Genomic DNA, 18,730 nt, shown 5'->3' on the forward strand with positions numbered 1-18,730 from the left:
ACATCAGGATGGCACCAGATTACATAAACTCCATAGTTAACCAGCAGTATTAGTTGATATTATTAACAGAATAAAATAGCTTACATAAGGATGAGCAAAGACTGTGGAAGACTGCATTATAAAAGCATTCAAATCAGTCTCAGGCAGGGAGAAGGAGGTATATTACTTCATCATCCACAGAAGACAGCTCCCCCAGCATAACAAGGACATCAGTGTAAAGGAAAAGCACACAGCCACTGTTTGTAATAACATGTTCTCAAACTCAAAAGAGAGAGATAAGCAATGCAGCTGACAAACTCCATGTCCGACAAATAACCTTTCTACTTGATAAATGCTATTTATAAATATGTATATTTATGTATTACTGATTTTGCCTCACAGCACACATTGGATGCCAAAAAGACTGTAGTGGGTTGATCTTAGCCACTTCTGAGAAGCAGGGTTTCTGCACACACTTCTGGAACAGTTGCTTCAGAATGCAAAAGGGGTAACATAACAAATATCCCCCATTCCCTCTCTCTCTCATAGTTTTTAAATCTGAGCTGATGTCATATGGTATGGAATATCCCTTTGGTTTATTTGGGTCAGCTATTTTGGCATAGCTGTGTCCCCTACCAGGATCTTGTTCACTCCCAGTCCCTTGATGGGAGGCATGAGAGAGAACAGTGCTGCTCCACAGTAGCCAAAACACTGGTGTGTTACCAGCACCTGTCCGGCTACCAATGCAAAGCACAGCACTGTGAGGGCTGCTAAGGGAAAATGAACTTTATCTCAGCCAGACCCAATACAGCAAGTGAAGCAAGTGGAGTGTGGAGTCCTGAAAAGATTCAAATTAACATCAGCAATGGATTACCCATGAAATCGACATGTTTAGACATGAAGGAGCTTAACAACACAAAGCAGGAACACAGATATATTGTGACTGACTTTACTGCTCTGAAAAGGATTTGTTTCCAAACCTGCAAAATGCTGACACAGTTTATGGGAAATAATAAATAAAAATAATAATTTAAAAAAAGAGCCTCCTTTAAGCCTAGCACTGTATATTGCTTGGTGAACAAAGAGGAGTTACAGTCTGAGTGACATCTCTAATGGCACAGCAGCCTAATTTATCATCCCTGTATTGATGAAATTGAAGCCCAGACAGGAGAATGCTGCTGCTTCCTTTAAAAATGGCATATTCACAGCCTGCCAATTCAGCATTTTCTCTTTTTTTCTCCACCCAGGATCAACATGAGCAATTAAAAGTACTTTTTCACTTGATCAATTAAGTAAATAGGTTTTTTAATGTTCCTAGCAAGGAGTTGTAAGGATCTGATAGTAAAAATAATGCCTCAAAAAGTACTTCATCATTATCATTATCTCTTTGAACACCCGAATACTATGAGAAGCCCACCTTGAGGTCCATAAAAAGGAAGGCAAAACTTGTGCAAAACTAAGGAGGAGGAAGAGAATGACAGAAACTCTGGCCTTTGCCTTCTCGCCCCCCCCCCCCCACTGCTGCCATCCAAGGTTTTTCACAGCTGGAAAAAGAACCTAAAGCCTCCAAAAGCTGAGATGCCACCAAGCCTTGGATGCCTCCAGCCTGGGGAAAACAGTAACCTATGCGGCACACACAACTTGTGAAAACCCTCCTCTGCTCCTGCATCCTCTGGTGTGAGCAACAAGAGTTGACCAAAGTCAGCTGCAGGGACCACATGCTGCATCTACTTTTCAAAAGGTAAGTGACTGCATTCCATCTAAGCTGCTAACCCTCAATATTGGAAAAGCAGATAAGTAGCAGAGACAAAAAAAAAAGGGGCAAAAACTGCTTTGCCCACCACCCCCTCAGTGGAAAGGTAACAAGTGTGGTTGGTAAACTCTCCTATGCTTGTAAAGTAATCTTAGCTTTTTTCCAATTTTTCTCTACTTCCCCCTTTCTCTCTCTTTGCCTCTTTTACAGTTAATAAAGTGAAAATATCAAAATTTTTTTGGTACCAACATGTAAATACTTTTGTGTTTTAGTTATGTTTTGGGGAATATTTGAACCTGAAATGGTTTCTGCAGCTCACAGGGGTGAATGCTCCTCCATAATTAAGTGTATTGTAACATTTAATCACATGGCACAAATCCCTTAAAACTCAAGTGCTAATTCCAGAAAATCAATAAATTGCTAATTTTTATGATTGATCATTTTGTGTTAGAGAAACAAAGCAAGATACCCTTATAAGTCTTTTCTTTTCTTTTCTTTTCTTTTCTTTTCTTTTCTTTTCTTTTCTTTTCTTTTCTTTTCTTTTCTTTTCTTTTCTTTTCTTTTCTTTTCTTTTCTTTTCTTTTCTTTTCTTCTTGTAAGTAAAGTGCTTTGTAAAACACTGTAGCTGTTTGCTTTTTGATGAAATTAATGCAAGGTGCCCATCAAATGTGAGTGTATTACTATGTTTAAGTGTTTAAAATAAGGTGCTCCTGAGGCATAAGGAGTGGGACATTGGAAAATAATTTAAACAAGGTGCCCCTCAGGAATGATCACCCCTGTGTGTGTGTTTTTTATGAAATCTATACAAGGTGTCTTTCTAGGGTGAAGTATTGAAATTTGAAAATTATCTGTAATTTATACAAGGTACCCTCTGGAAACAATCACTTAACCTTCGTTATGCAACTTTGTAAAATATTCCAGAGATAAAAGGTTAATTTAGAAATTACACAAGGTACCCTCCAGAAAAATCTACCACATTTTTGTGGTAACATGAAACATAATGCACAAGATCTGGTCAATTTATTGGATGAATTTGGTGCCAAACTGTCTCCTCCAGGAATGGGCACAAAATTACTTGGTGTAATATCCTGAAATTGTTGAGCTAATCTCTACCCTGCATGCAGGTGCAAAAGATAAAAAAAGATAAAGCAAAACCTATTGTTTGTTCTGTCTTAGGTGCTGTTGTCTTAGCTGCAGTTGAACATGATGAATGTCAACAAAATGCTGATATGGAAATTATTGCATCGTTACAAGATTTGGTTAAAGTGTCACAACTGCAACTAGAAGAAGATGAGGCTAACACCTGTCTCCTCCAGGAGGAAATAAGAAATCAGAAAGCTCCCACCCATGTTCTCCTCCAGGAGGAAATAAGAAATCAGAAAGCTCCCACCCATGTTCTCCTCCAGGAGGAAATAAGAAATCAGAAAGCTACCACCCATGTGCTTCAAGAGGAGCTACATGCGAGATTAGCAAGTGAAACAAAAAGGGAGGTAGAACTGAAGCTATCCAAAAAAAACATATCCCCTCTCTGACTTAGAATCTTTGCATAATCAATCAGAGAAGATGCAAGTCTCACTTTGTCCCTTAAATAAGGTAGAACACATGGGTTTGAATGATGACACACCTTAACATAACTGTGGAAGCCCGTGAGCCTATTGGGAAAAGGGCACTGGCAAGACCCTGGAGGAATACACCATAGGCTCCACACATCCCCCATACGTTAGGGTGAAACAGAAGGCTTCCCCATGGTGCACTGCAGTACTATGCTAATTTACCCCAGTTCTGTATTTCTCATTGGCCCATTGGCCATCTCTACTTCTTTTACCCCTATATGGTCTTGTTCTACAATATTCCTCACTCCCTGCTTCCCCATTGGCTAATGTAACCCTGCCTGTCTACCCTGGCACTCCCTATTGGCTCCTGCCCTTTGTACTGCACCTATGCCCTCAGTTGATTGGCCCTGATGCTTTGCTCCACCTCCTCTTTTGCATATTTATACCCTGGACCCTCCACAGTCCACTGTCTTCTGTTCCTAGAGCCCTTCAGCACTGGACCCTAATAAACCCTCACTGGAGCCCCATACAGAAGATCCTCCTGTGTCTCACCTGCCTGCTAGCTGTGGTGTGCTTAAGTGCTTGAGTGCGTGATTGTTGTGTGCCTGCCCAAACGTTCTCCCTCCAAGGATGCTTGCAGGGAAGGTAGTGGCACTGACCACCTTGCCTCTCTAATTCATATAATCATGAAAGAAATCCCATATATGGCTACTGAATTGGTTAAATTAGAAAAGAAATATAGTGAAACCCCTAAAGAATCTGAGACTGAGTGGAGAGTCTCTCTTTCTTGGAGTGACCAAATTCTGTTATCAGAAAAAGAGACAAGGGTTCTGAGGGGCAGGGAATGACCCTGATCTCTTACCCAAAGAGCGGGTTTTTTGGGCCAGTGGATTCAACCCCCTGCAGAGAGGAGATCCCCTGGCTATAGTAGGAAACATTAATCAGATTGTAAAATGCACAAAAAGGCTGCTTGTTTACAAATGATGCATGATAGGGAGTTAACACCATGATATGAATCTCCTATGATGATGCCTGTGGACCCTGAAATAATGACACCTCTCATGAGAGGCTGCCCTAAAGCATAGGCATCCAGCTAAAAGGACAAGTAGAAAGGCTCATGAAAGGGGAAAGAGCTGTAGCCACCTTGGATGAAGCTATTACTCCCAACCATAACTGAGAAAAAATTTGGACCTGGAGGTAGGCGGCACAAGAATAATTTAATTATGGAAGAAAATATGACCCAATACCTTCAAGTACAATTGATTTTAAATCAATTCAGCACACTGAGTGCAAAACAACTGTGCCTCCAGTAAGACTCCAAAAGGCCATGTCCTCCTCCAGGCAAGGAGGATGAGGTAATACAGGGGAAGAACACAAGGAAAAAGAAATACCATGTGGAATATGGGCTTACAGAAAGGGATCCCAAAAACCCTAATGAATGGCCAACCCACTAATAAATTAGAGTTATTAATTATATTGGTCATCTAATCCAAACACCACCACCATCACCAACACCATCTTAATTGCTAATTAAGAAACCACCCTTTGGTAAACAAATCTCTATAACACATTCCATATGTTCACAATACCAGGTACAGCAAATTAAGATAAAAATGGTTTCTCATTTGTTGTTTTGTTCCATTCCCCCTCTAGGGGGGGTTGGTTTGTTCCATTCCCCCTCTAGGTTAAAATGGTTCTGCCAGTTCTGCCCTGGTTCTCCCTCCCCTCCCAGTTACTGCCTGTCACCCCAGTTGTTATAGCGACCATTGTATCTTTTTACACTCCACCCCAGTTTTCTTAGTAACCAAATGTATCCTTTCCTCAACCCCACCCTGGTGCCCTGCCAGTCACTCCCTGCCACCACCTTTTTCTCCAGAAACTTCTGTCTAGGGCTCGGATCAGGGGCTGGGGACCCTCCCTCAAGTTATTTTCATTGGTCTCTTCTGTATGTCAATTCCGTGTATCCCACTCCCCTTGGATTCCTATTTGCTCCCGACCTGGTTCCACCCCTGCCTCCCACACCCTTTATAACCTCATGTAATCCCTCCCCCTCCCTCTTGGGTTGCTGGCCTCCCTAGGACCTTCAATAAATCTGGACTTTGCCCCGACTGGAGAGCGCTCTCTTCATTCCCTGCTGCCTGCAGCCACTTATCAGCCTCGTCCTGCATCTGGCAACGTCTTCAGCTATAACGCTGGGCGTTTGCCTGAGGCGCTGACCCGAAGCACGGCTATCGGGTTAAGTGTCCCCCGTGCTGCTAGCTGTGCTGGCAAGTTAGCTGGGACACTTTTCTCTGGACGGACAGCTGCACTCATTCTTTTCTCTGATCTTTTCACAGCCTTCCCCAGGACGATGCCTGGGAAAATTATGTTTCTCTCAGTGGCCAGAGAGCTGCTGTCACCGTCCTGTGGGGAAGAAATGACACAGACAGAAAATGTATTTGGAAAGACAATCTAATTTTGTGCATATATATATATGGATACAATATATGCAGTATACAGCCTATTTGAGTCAAACATTTTAGGGTCTTCTCCAAGCAAAATACAGTTCTTAGAAAATTCCTAAAGAAAAATCACATTTCATAAGCAGGAGGCTTTACAGTGCATTCCTTTTAGCATTGTGTTTAGGCAGTGACCCAGTCCTGCTGCTGGAGTCTTAAGTTCCGGTGGTGGTTAAGATCAACATCACAAACATGAAGAGTAAAAAGGATGAAAGTGACTGAAACATGGTAACATCAGAGTACTTGGACAGCGAATACATCTAGCAAAATATTATAAAAAGGTGTGAATCTTGAGGCGAGTGCACCCGAAATTGAACTGGTCCTCTCTTAAGGCAGTGAAGGGCATCGGTAGCACTGAGAAAATACCTTGGCTTTTTTCATGTGACAGTCAGCCTTGATTTTAACGTGACTGTAAAGCACTAGTGGTACCTAGTGGTGACAGCTGGTGCAGTTTTAATGTTGAATATGATTACAAACTTGTAGTGTATAATAATGCTAATTAACAGTGAGCAAATTTTTAGAAATAGAAATAATAGAATTGGTAGGTGTCAGGGATACTTCTAACAAGAACACTTAAAGAGTGTTCAGACAGGTTTCTGTACAACAAATTTTGCTTCACAAACTTTGACACTCCTTGGAGGAGCCAACAATGGTTTTCTCCATTTTTCCAAGGTCCTGATCCAAACAATGTCAAAGCTACTGAGTTGTCATGGATTAAAAGAGAATTGCAACATATGATCTTAAATTGGTTAAATAACTAGATAACAATGGGGAGAAAAATCAAAATCCATAAATAAATTTAAAAGTGTGGTGAAATGGTCAGGATTCATAGTAAAGAAGGATTGTTGCTTCTGCTATTCCACGTGCTTCTCCAGAAGATATGATGTGGAAAAGTTGTGGGTGGAAGAAGAAAGCAAGTGGGGAACAGAAATGAAGAAAATGTGAAGAAGTAGAAAAGATGAAGAAGCAGCAGCTTACTTAAGTGTAGTTGGCAAATCCACCAATTCAGGGTTGGTTAGTGCAGAAAGATGCATATAGAGAGAGACAACACTAACTCCACAAGTCCACGTGTGTACTTGGGCTAAACATTAATTAGGATTTTTTACAGAGAATTCTACAGAAACTACTGTTCAGTCCTGAAGGAGGTTCAAAAATGAAAGTACAACTTTAAAATCTATTCAGAAAAGCATAGAAGGTAGAACAGAAAGTGTAATTACATTATTTTAAACATTTCTGGTATACTTGCAACTTGAGCAGTATGCAGTGCTTGTTCTCTCCTTTCAAAATGAGATTAAAACCAAGAAGAATATAGAGAAGAGCAGCAAGGAAATGAAAAGTAGACTAGGTCTGCCTGTGAGGAAAGTAAAAAGAGAACTGCAAAGGGACAGTTGAAGTAGTATGTAAATCACCTGGGGCTTGGGGAAAGAGGCTTGAGAAACAATTGTTTCCCTCATGGGAAACAATTTGCCACTGTTTCTCAAAGTGCAAAATCTGGGGGTGAGAGGAACTTTTTCACAAGGGACACGTTCAACTGTGAAACTCAGGCCCATGGGACACTGCGTACTGAAAGAATGCATGGGATCAAATCCAACTTAATTAGTGTCATAAAAGACAATCAGTGTTATTTAACATTCAAGAGAATTTGAGCAAAGAGTAATTTTAATGATGTGCTATATGTTCCTTTTCTAGTGAGTGAAGACAGAGGACCCTTTGTAATCCAGCCTCCTACCTGCATCCTCCTGAATACCTATCACACTGAGAGGGGGACATTTATTGTCAGTACTGTTAGGAAAGAAAAAAATTTCCCACGCTGTCTGAAATAGGAGTAGTTTTAACTGTGGTAGGCAGAAGGTCACATTGAGAACACCATAAGAAAACCAACAATCTAGGAAAGCATTGACTTAATTTGATAGGAGGTAAGTCACATACAATTACTTTGTGTATGTAATTCTTTTAAGGTAACAGACCAATATTTTAGTACTGAGTGAGCATATGCTATTGAAGTAATTTCTAACAAAATGTCCATTATATCGTATAGTTAAATCATACACTTGGTTTTAGTTAAATTGCTGCTGTTGTCAATGCCGTGTAGCCTGTGCAATGATTCCACAATGTTCTCTGTCTGCCATTCCAGAAGAAGGCCTCTTTTATCTCTTCTGCTATTTCCTCTTCCAACTCTGGGGAATATGTTGAATTTTCTTCATTCTTCCCTTCTTGTCAAACACCTTACCTCTCACTGGACTTTCCTCCAATTTCTTCTGTAAAACAGGGAAATACTCTCCTGGGTTGTGAGTAGGCCTCCTGAGGTAATGCAGTTGAGGTTTGATGGCTGGTGGTGACAAAGGAAGAACAATGATGGTTACTGTGTCTAGATTTCACTCACTTGTGGAGAAGAAATGGATTCCTCAGAAGCTGTATCCATCCCATAGCCTGTCTGTGCAAAAGAGGGCTTCTCAGCCTAAGAGCCAGGATTCTTTTGGGTTAATGGGCAGTTACAGACAGTTAGGAAAAAAAAAGAAAAAAAAAGTTTAAAATTATAAATCTTAAATATAGATGTAAACTCTAAAATGAAACATAGGCAACTCCAAAATTGAAAGTAGGGCAATTAAGCACTACAGAATACTGAATCTTGAAATTATGCCCTTATTCTTACATCTCAGCAGACTACATCAACACAGGAAAGAACATTCTCGTGGTTAGAAAACAACAGTTTAGACAGTAGATGAAATTGCCAAAACTAAATGAAGAAGCAACTCTATACTTACATATCTACATATATACAGCAAAACACTTCACTATTTTCAAAATGTTGTTGGTCAAGGTAATTTTAAGGCAAGAAATCTGATTTGAGATAATGTTTCTCAGAATTCTGGATAGGTGGATTTGAGGCATTTTATCTGATTTTCCAATAAATTACAGGCCATTGTGAAAGTTGGAAGTAGTCTACATAACAATCTGACCATTCTCAACTTCTTGACTCTGTTTATTTGAACCTATCTTGCTTTCTTACCTCTTTACATAGATAGACTAAAAAATTAACCATGACCATGATCAAAATATTTTAATCTTATGCTTATTAATTATTTGCAAAATAACCAATTGAATAATTGTCGCAGACATCTTTCATGAAAAATCCTTTCCTAGGAATTTTCCTTGTGAGAAGCTGCAGTTTCAGCAACTAAAAGTAAACAATGGTTATCTGCTGCTGTGGAATGCAACAGGTAGGCCCGTGATTGGTCTCCTGTGGATGTTGGGATTTCCTGACCACTCATGGCAGAGCTGGCTCTTGCTCTGTCTGAGACACAGATCTTTGTTATTCATTCTTTTCTATTCTTAGCTTAGCTAGCTTCTGAAGAAACCTTTTCTTTTCTATTTCTTTTTAGTATAGTCTTAATGTAACATATATCATAAAATAATAAATCAAGCCTTCTGATCATGGAGTCAACATTCTCGTCTCTTCTTCATCCTGAAAACCCTTGTGACCACAGTCACAAATAATTAGTATGACAAGGATTTAAAAATAAATTTTCATTGCTCTTAGCAGGAATCCTGAGAAGAAAAAAATATTCCACTGTGGGAGCTAGCTAACATCTCTGATTCAAATGCTACAACAGTCACACTCCATCTTGCTAAACTCCTCAAGAGATCAATCATACCCTAAAATGTATTGGGGAACAAAAATGATGGATTTCCTAAACTTTAGAAATGTGTGTCCAGATTTCTGCATAGTCATAATCCTTCCTGTTCTCAACTAGATTAGTTTCACATTCATTAAAATTCAATAGGTTGGTTGCGATTCTCAGGACCTTCATGCATGGAGTGATGCAAGTATTTTTTTCTTTTCTTTTTTTTTTCTCTTTTAATTTAGGGAAAATAATTCTTTTTTAAGATCATGTCTATCATCAAGGCAATGAAAGCAGAAAAAACATATTTAGTACCACTATGTTGGTAGTGCCAGTGTGCACAAGAATAGTTACACAAGTAACATCATGCAGATTGTGTGCTATCCAGACACTAACTCAGCAAGGAGGCTGAGTGCATTAGCTGCTCTGTTTGCTCTGACCGGTGGGGTGTGCAACCCACCATTTTATCATTGAAACCTCAGATTTGGCTAGGATAGCATGCACATAGTATTTCCTCTTAACCCTTCTTTCATACAACTCTTTCTTTGCTTCTTGGACAGATGCCAATGGATATAAACACCTGGGCCTATGTCTACATTACACCTTGATTTGCACACCAGATGAAAGAAAAAATGTCAGAGCTGATGCTTAGTAGACAACTGCACATAAAAAACGAACCTAGTCTGCTAATAAAAATCATCTTTCTCCCTTTTGCAGCCTTTGTCAAGAAAGGAGGTTTTCTGCTGTAATTATCAGAAAGATCTGCAGGACAGAGGAGCAGAAGTACCAAGACTGTGTTCCATTAGAGTGATTAAAGAAATGGTCTAAACTTAGAGAGACTCAGTCTCCCAGGAGTGTTAAGAAAATCTGTGGTTATACAAAATTCACTTTCATCCAATGAGACACTTCAATGAAAGTTCAAAGATAGCTAGTTCTTGGTCAGTTACTATGACCACTAGAGAGGTCTCCTCTGTGCAACCGGGTCAGTCACTATGGACTATATGGAACTTGGTCAGTCACTATGACCACAGAGAGGTCTTCTCTGTGGAACCAGGAGCCGAAGCTGTAAGAATTGGGATGCAGAGATGTTACCAGTGTTCCAAGTGCTTTGCAGCACCCACTGCTTCCAGGCATGGTAAGAATTCTTCCCCCCACAAGGGCCTGTGGCCCCTGAGATAGCTCCAGTCTGAGGGAGAATAGGGTTTGGACATCTCCTGGGAGGTTTGACCAGCCTGTGGGATGAAGTGGAAGTGGATTTTTCTCACATGTCCAGGGAATAGTAAGCCTCTAATGTTGAGGTCAGGAAGCAATTTCCCCCCTGGGCAGATTTGCACTCATCCCTGGGGGCTTTTTACCTTTCTCTGCAGTATCAAACCTGACCACTGGTCAGCCTCCTCCAGTCCCATTTGGCCAGGTTGCTGCCTGCTGCTCACGTACCATGAAGATACACTGTTGTGCCTCACATTCATTCTTCTTTTGTCTTCTTCCTTTGTGTGATTGTTTCTGAAACTAATTATTCATGTTCTCTTTAGAAAACAGGATTTTCTAGGCCTGTATTCCTTCTGCTGCTTTCTGTAGCTCTGTTAGACTGACAGACTTCAAAGGATATTTTTTTTAAACTAAATTGAAATGCATCACCCAGATTTGGGCTACATATGGGCATTGTGTTAACACTTGTGAGCAAGGACTGTGAAATGGTTTCAGAAAAATAATGATAAATAAACCCAAAAATAAAATCCTGATTCCAGTTGTAGCCTTTGTGTTATGTGTCCTTGAAAGCATTTTTGGTGCTGAAAAACCCATGGCATTCCAGGCAAATGAAATTGCTTTTCACCATTTAAGTTGTGGTGTGCAGGGAATAGAAATAGAAATAGAAATAAATTGTAATAGGAATAAGAAATAGGAATAGAAATAGATATAAAAATAGAACAGAGCATGTTACTCCTAGAATTCTCTATGACAAGCTAAGATCCAGGTCTGAGGGCTCCATCCTGGAGAACCGCTCTCTGCAGTGCAGGTCCCAGGCCCTCCCAGGAGACAGTGACAGAGATGGGCACACAGACTGGAAGTCCCAGTCTGAGCTGGGATCAGCCCTGGATCCTTGGGGAAGATGTTGGAGGTCTTGGGTAAGGCTGGTCCGATACACTGAGACCTATGTGCACTTCCATTTCCAAGCCACAGAAATGAAAATATGGTCACTCAGTGATTGCAAATGATAACAACCTGGGTACATCAATAACCCTGCAGTGCTTTCTCATCACACTTAGTCCAGGCTCCTTGAAGAAATGTTTAGTTCAACCACTTTGTACTCAAAAAAAGGAGTCATTCTAAGAAGCAGAAGATGTGCCCATGGCCTCTGGGCTTCCTATGGTGCTGTGATATGCTGTTGAGTTGCCAGTTGACTCTGGTTTGACCAGTGGTCAAGTCAAGGTAGGAACACTGTCAGGGCTCTCTCCTGTATGCAGCTACCTCACCTCATAAAACTTGATCAGCTGTGTGACCTCTTGGGTGATTCTTCCTCTCTCATACTTAAAATTGACAAAGTTACAGATTCAAAACACAGCAGTGAGGCAGACTGACCTGCTGGCAAAGAGATGGATGGGATCATACACACACATGCCTTTTTTGGTCACCCTCACTCCTTTAGAAGTGATATTAAACAAAATGTGATAAAGCTTCCCTTTTTAATTCAAGATGCTGAGTGCAATTTGCACAAAAACTGGGAAGACAATAACATTTACTCAATTAGAAAATTGTGTGTGTGTGTGTGTGTGTGTTAACACCAGACTGTTTCCTAAGTACATGTTAGTGGTCGCTTCCAGCAAAACCAACCCTCCCAAAACAAGATCTATATAGAACATAGAAAAGCCACACAATAATGGCTGTAAACAAAATGTCAACAGCACTGGACTATATGCATGGAAAACATTGTACTATTATCTACTCCCCAGCACATACTGTAAATAACTGCACAGAAAGGGCAGATTTTCATGCCACACCAGGGCAAGTTGATTGCTGTATAAGCCACAGTAAAAGGGCATGGGTAGGAAGTTACCAGTGTTAAAATAGCCAAGTCAGAAAAACCTCCACTCTATCCCTAATCCAACTGTTGCCAAAACACACACTGAGGTAGTAGGTCTCTAACAAAGAGAGAGATAAAACGCTAGCTAGTCGTTTGTGGAAGTGCCAGACAGAAGGCACCTTTCTATAATTTAAGGAGACATTATCACAGTGAGCATTGCTATTAGAAGCAAGGCATGCCTGGCAACAAATCCAATGTGTTTTTTTCAAAAAAGGAACACTATTAGGTTGATTGCTCCCCTCTTTTGAAGGTGGATCCTCCCTACTGCTATTTTTCTAATCAAAACAGTTAACAGATCCCTATGTAGGGAGATACGTTTACAGAATATTAAATGTATCATTCCCAAACAAATGAAGAAACTGGCCACACAATAAGAATTTGAGCAAGGTCTTTTAGCAAGCCATAATGAAGGGACTGTACTTGGTAGAGCTGAGAGATTGGAAAGACTGATGTCTTGAGACATTTTGGTGTGCATGTATGTGGGGAAAGGGGCAGGTCGACCCATGCCCTGGCAAGGCAATGCACTACCCCTGTACACCCTACCCCCCTGGAGACTGTATTCCAGTCTGGCAGAACCTGTCAATCCCTGGAGGCTTCTCACCCACCTCTGGAACACCTAATCAAACTCTTGAGTGGCCAAATGACCAGAAGTCCCACCTGAGGGGATGCGCCCAGGAAGACCAAGGGGTATTTAAAGCCGAACATGAGGAAATCACGTCTTCACCCTACCACCTCTTGGAATTTCTATCTAAACACAACTGGAATTCAGAATTTGGTAGCTATGTGTGTGCTTTTCTAAATGTTTTCTGTTTTCTCTCTTTCTTCTTCTAATTCTCTTTTCTTGGAATTTTTGGGTAACTTAAAATAGAATGGGCTTAGAATTTCCTAAGCCATGAAGGGCCAAGTTCATGCATTGAGAAGTGTTTTATGCTGATTGAATGTTGTACTAAACCTTTTGCCAAATTCCTCTGATTTTCTGAAGTTGTCAGTAAAGTCTTTTTTGTTATTTTGACCTCTTGAGAATATCTTGTCCATATTTCTCCTGTTCATCTAACTCAGAGTACATGAACAATGCTGAACCCTGTTCAAAACCTCATGGAGCAAGTTGTTTGGGGACTTACAGCTTTATGCCAAAACCTTATCTTCTGCCAGCCTGCTTATTTTTACCCTGACCTGCTTATTATAATGGTGGTCAGGAGGCTCAAAAGTACCACATATAAGGGATGTGCAATTTGCTGTTTGCAGGTTCTCATTAATGGATCAATGGGTTAAAAGTGGGATAGAGTTGGAGAAATGAATGAAAAGTCCTGTGTAAGCATTGCTTATTAAAAATAAACAAAAAAACAATGCAAATATGCCAACAGGTATAAAAATTAGTCAGTTTTAATATTAGATCTGCTTATATAACCTGAGAATTATAGATGTAGAGAGACATGAATATTTTCATTCATTCCTTAAAACAATGTTTTTCTTAAAAAGCAAGACCTCTTCAAGATCTCTCCAAAGAGCAAGACCTCTAAATGCCACCTGCAAGAAAATCCTGAGTGATCAAAAGTAGTAGCCACTTTAGAAGGTTGCTCTGCCAAAGTCGGCAGCTTTACCTTTACCCTATTTGCAAAAGTTATCAGCAGTGGATGGATAAGGGGGATCAAGCTGCTTTGGTGTTGAAGAATGCTGAGACTAACCTGACTCAACAATCCCAAGGTTAAACATTCCAACTCTTTCCAGACAGAAACTGGCACCAGTGAGGACAAACAAAGTTCCCAATAAAGGAACTGTGGATAAACCAACACGTTTTAGTACTGATAACATGTCTAAAGTGGCTGAGCTAAAGGCTGCTGAGCTGCAGTGAGCTGTTCTTGGTGAGATGCTCTCTCAGATTGTGATTTCAGTCAAGAGAAAAGTTGAAAGGTGAGAATTACCTTGGGGTCCTTAAATAAGCTAGTTGAATTCTCTACATCAGTTTCCCTATCTTTAGAAATTACATTGGTAATGACACTAACTTCTCCCAGGGGGCAAGTGGTAAGAAATAACAGCTGTCCAAGCAACATTCTCACTATGCTTAAAAACAGCTTGATTATTACTAGGACTCTCCGGGGCACCAGATGCTGAAAAGTAAACAGCAAGCACCATGCCTGCATCAGATGTAAAAAGCCCAAAAAAAGAAAAAAAAATTAACCCTTCTACAACTTGAATTCAAATGCAGGAGAGATCTCATTGTTTATATTTGGTAACAGGATGAACATACACAAACTCAGTTACAGAAAAACTGGAAATGTTGAAAACTCTTTTAGAGACCACAAGCCTCTTCATTCAAATCAAGAACTAACAATAAATACATATTGTTAAAAATTATTTTCAGAACAATTGAGAGAATTTGCCATTACTTGGTGTCATTCATTTTGGTTTTCCATTTTTTTCCTTATGAGTCTTTACAAGCCAAATAGGCTTTTTCGTTACTCTACCCACTCAGTCCCAGGAGCAAACTTGCACTGAGTTTTGTTTTCAGCCTGCATTTTAACTTGTTTTCTATTTCCTGAATATAAAATATAGCATTACAACCTGCCTTTTTTCTTCCTTGAAAAATGTTAGAGAACAGGAGTCTTTTGTTCATCTTAATTCAGTTCAGGAAAGACATGTCTATTATCGGTTTAGCTTATATAAACATACTCTAAAGTTTATTATCAATCTACATGGAATTCGCTGCAAAATGCCAGCTGAGAAAAGGTCATTTTATAAGATCCTTGAATTTGGTTAATTTCCCCTTATTGGTCCTACCAAGAGGTTTAATGTTTCTTAACTTTATTTAAAATGTGTCACTGTCAGGTTAACCATAAGAGCAGTGAAATCTGCTGTCACAAATAAGCCACAGTGCCCACCTGAAGGTAGACAGTGCACTAGGGCAAGACTATGAAGTGTATCATTGGAACAAAGAGAGATATTCTGTCATTTTTAAAACTCATGGTGGTGTAATCAGCTCCTACCACAACAAAAGAAGGTGGCCCCACCCTGATGGCCTTTACACAGAATATCCTGTATGTAGTGAGCTGTATATGTTTTTTGTTGTTTAGTCTTTGTACCTAGATGCTACCCTGGGACTAGAAGAACTTCACAGGCAATGTCCTTTGATTTCAGTGCAACTAAAAGAGTCATCAGGACCTAAGTATTGTTTTACACTAAGCTTATTTGCAAATGCAATGACTTTTGTGTCTCAAGTAAGAATAGGGAGGAGAAAAGGGCAGTGAAATATTACTGTGAGAACCTGGGCCTGTAGAAAACCAGAAGACCTGGTAAAAACCTAACAAGAACACTAAAAGAACAACAGTAAGGATTTTTAAAGATTGCACATAAAATTGTATAAAAATATCACCCAAGCAAGAAGAAAAGCAAAATGCTTTCTCTGTCATTCTACTGCTAGATTTTATACTAGAAAACCCCAATGGCCATAAGTAATTTGGTCTGATAGGTGCACTCCTACAACCAGCAGCAAAGACAATGGAATTCTATATTTTCCTCCTGCCACTGGATAACATCTAAACTCAGGGTGTTATAATACATATGTGCTTGCAAGACAGAACCAAAATAATACAAAATGCCAAGAGTGTGCTATGAAACTTGTGAGTGTGTGTGGTCTTGTGCTTAAGTATAAGGGTAAATAAATTTGCTAAAACTGAGTTTCAGGTCCTCAGCCAGCTTGCTTATAAGTTTTATTCTACGTGGTGGTTAAGTCTGCAGAGCAGGGTGAGCTGACGCCTCAAAACAAGCCTGCATCCTGGTCCTGCTTGGGTACAGATCAGAATCCTCTGTGCTTACTAGGGATCAAAAGAGATGTTTCAGTGACAGGAAAGCAGTCTCATCAAGTGGAAGTGCACAGAGAGCATTACATTTTAACAGAAAATAATGACCTTGGCAGTGGTCACCTGTGCTGCTTCTGTGCTGACCTTGCTTTTACACAGTAGTCAGACAGGAAAAGGGATATCTGGGATTACAAAACTTATCTACCCTTGGGAGCAGGAGAAGTGTCATATTAGGAAGTATGGACACTAATCTGAGACTGAAAGGACCTGCTCATGTTGTGGCTAACACAAATGGGAAAATCCTCTGTACTTACTTCAGAGGAAAATGAATTATGAAAAGTGAAAGGACAATGATTTTTTTCTTCCTTTCTATCTGGCCAGCACTAATGTCAGGTCCATGGAGTAATTTGCAAGTAGTCAGTGCCACAGGGATCCTTCTCTTCCTCAGCCAGCATGTTTCTGCTTTTGAGTGATGATGTTCAGACACCATGCCAGTAAAGCTCTGAGATCACCACTGGTTCAATGCATGAAAGCAAAGTATCATTCTGTTTTTAATTATTAAATGAAGTGATAGATTTTAAAAATGTAAAAGAAAAGGGCTTGATAATGCTCTCATTTTCTAAGTATAAATGGCTGCTACTACTACTATACTTGTCAGGTTCCATCTTTACAAATTTGAATAGGTCATTGTACTTTTCAATTAAAAGACAGATTTGGGAGCCATTGTAGAAATTGCAAGTATTAACAGAAAATTCAGGTAGCATTTACCTTTAGCTAGGTGCGCTTATGGACCTTCTGATTACAAAGCAGCATAGCACTATCAGCTATCTAATTTGAAATATATTTGCTTCCAGACTGAGCTTGTAAGACTTTGTATGTACACATGCAAGCATTTTCATTCTCGAAGGATAGTTTGCAAAAAACACCACTGTATACCATTCTTCTCTAGCATAACCAACTACATTTTGGAAAGCTTCTGTCCAACTACAAAATTTATGCTTGAAAAAAGAAACACCTAGAAAAAGGTATTAGTCTCCTTAATCCACACATCAGGAACCAGGTCCCCAAATGTCAGATTCATTCTGATGCTAAACATCCTAGTGTAGAAATAGGAATGTGTTTACTCTAGCCTGAGCTATACAAAAGGCTGCAGCTAGCTTCTGCCTGCTTTGATTAATCTGAAATGTTTTAAATCAATCTAAAATTGATTTTTTTTTTTAAATTTACTTCATATTTTATTACCAGGGAAAAACAAAAAGGTTGGTTTCCCTTACCTATACTTTTTCTCCAACATGGAAAATATTAGTGACATCCCTAATCTGTTGCTCTTTGAGACATTTAAATAATTAGCAGGATACAATGAAACACTAAGTCGCTGGTGAGACACTAGAGCAGGTTGTCTAGAGAGGCAGTAGATGCCCCATTCCTGGAAGCATTCAAGATTAGGTTGGATGAGTCTGAGCAACCTGACTTAATGGAAGATGTCCCTGCACATTGCAGGAGGGTTTGGAATAGATGGCTTTTATATATCTTCTATGTTCCTTTCAACCAAAATTACTCTAATACTAGAATTCTCTGAAAACACACTGACACTTCTTTTTCTATAGTGTGTTCAGGAATCCAAGCACTATGTCACCACAAGTCCAAGGTCTGCTAGTTCCCCAAATACAAGCCCCAGATAAAGAACAAAACCCTGATACTTGCATCCTCTCTGTTTTAGGAAGGGAAAGTGCCTGGATTCTCCCTCTCAAACTATATATCAGTTTCTGGGAAGCAGAAGACATGTGGTGCTCTTTCAGCTATGCAGAGCTTTGAGAGCACCAGCAGTCTCTGTGCAGAGATGGAAGAATGTCATTTTTATCACACAGTCTCCTATCCTGTGCTGCCCTCTGCAAAAAGCACTCTGTCTCCTTTGTGCCTACAGATGGGTTCTCCCATATAATTTTGTAAAATTTCAGCATGAGGCAAATGGTATGGACCCAATATTTGAAGAAGTTTTGGCTTATTCATTGCTTGTGTATGGACCCAATATTTGAAGAAGTTTTGGCTTATTCATTGCTTGTGTAGTCTTATTGAGGATGGGAAAGACAGGCATCTGAAAACATAATTTCTATACACCTAGGAAAGTTAGGTAAAGATGCAAAACCAGAAATCCTTTCTCACACTATAAACATAGGCCATTAGCTGATGAACACCTAATTATTTTCCAGTTTTTGATTGATTCCTTTGGAATAAAATAAGAGAAAAGCATCTATGTATCTTTGATAATTATTTTTTATTATTATTTTACACATTTGCACAGTGGCTGATCTCTAGCTTAACTAGGAGATGTCGAAAAATACCCAGACGTTATGTATGCATATATGATCCTGATGCACCAGCAAAAGGGTACAGAGGGGGAAAAGCAAGGAGGCAACCCCACAATAGATGCTTTCACCTGGCCCA

General features: G+C 39.8%; 1 protein-coding gene across 1 annotated transcript in view; it reads right to left on the bottom strand.

Moving 5' to 3' along the window:
* Window positions 1–7,874: 7,874 nt before the first annotated feature.
* The window catches only part of PDE1C (phosphodiesterase 1C), a 316,335-nt gene continuing 305,479 nt past the window's right edge, over window positions 7,875–18,730 (bottom strand). Inside the window, exon 18 of the mRNA XM_066557593.1 lies at window positions 7,875–8,112. Coding sequence (XP_066413690.1) covers window positions 7,943–8,112 — 170 coding nt within the window. The 3' untranslated portion in view covers window positions 7,875–7,942. The remainder of the gene's footprint in view (window positions 8,113–18,730) is intronic.

Source organism: Molothrus aeneus, chromosome 1 (genome assembly GCF_037042795.1).
Source record: "Molothrus aeneus isolate 106 chromosome 1, BPBGC_Maene_1.0, whole genome shotgun sequence".
Taxonomy (NCBI): domain Eukaryota; kingdom Metazoa; phylum Chordata; class Aves; order Passeriformes; family Icteridae; genus Molothrus; species Molothrus aeneus.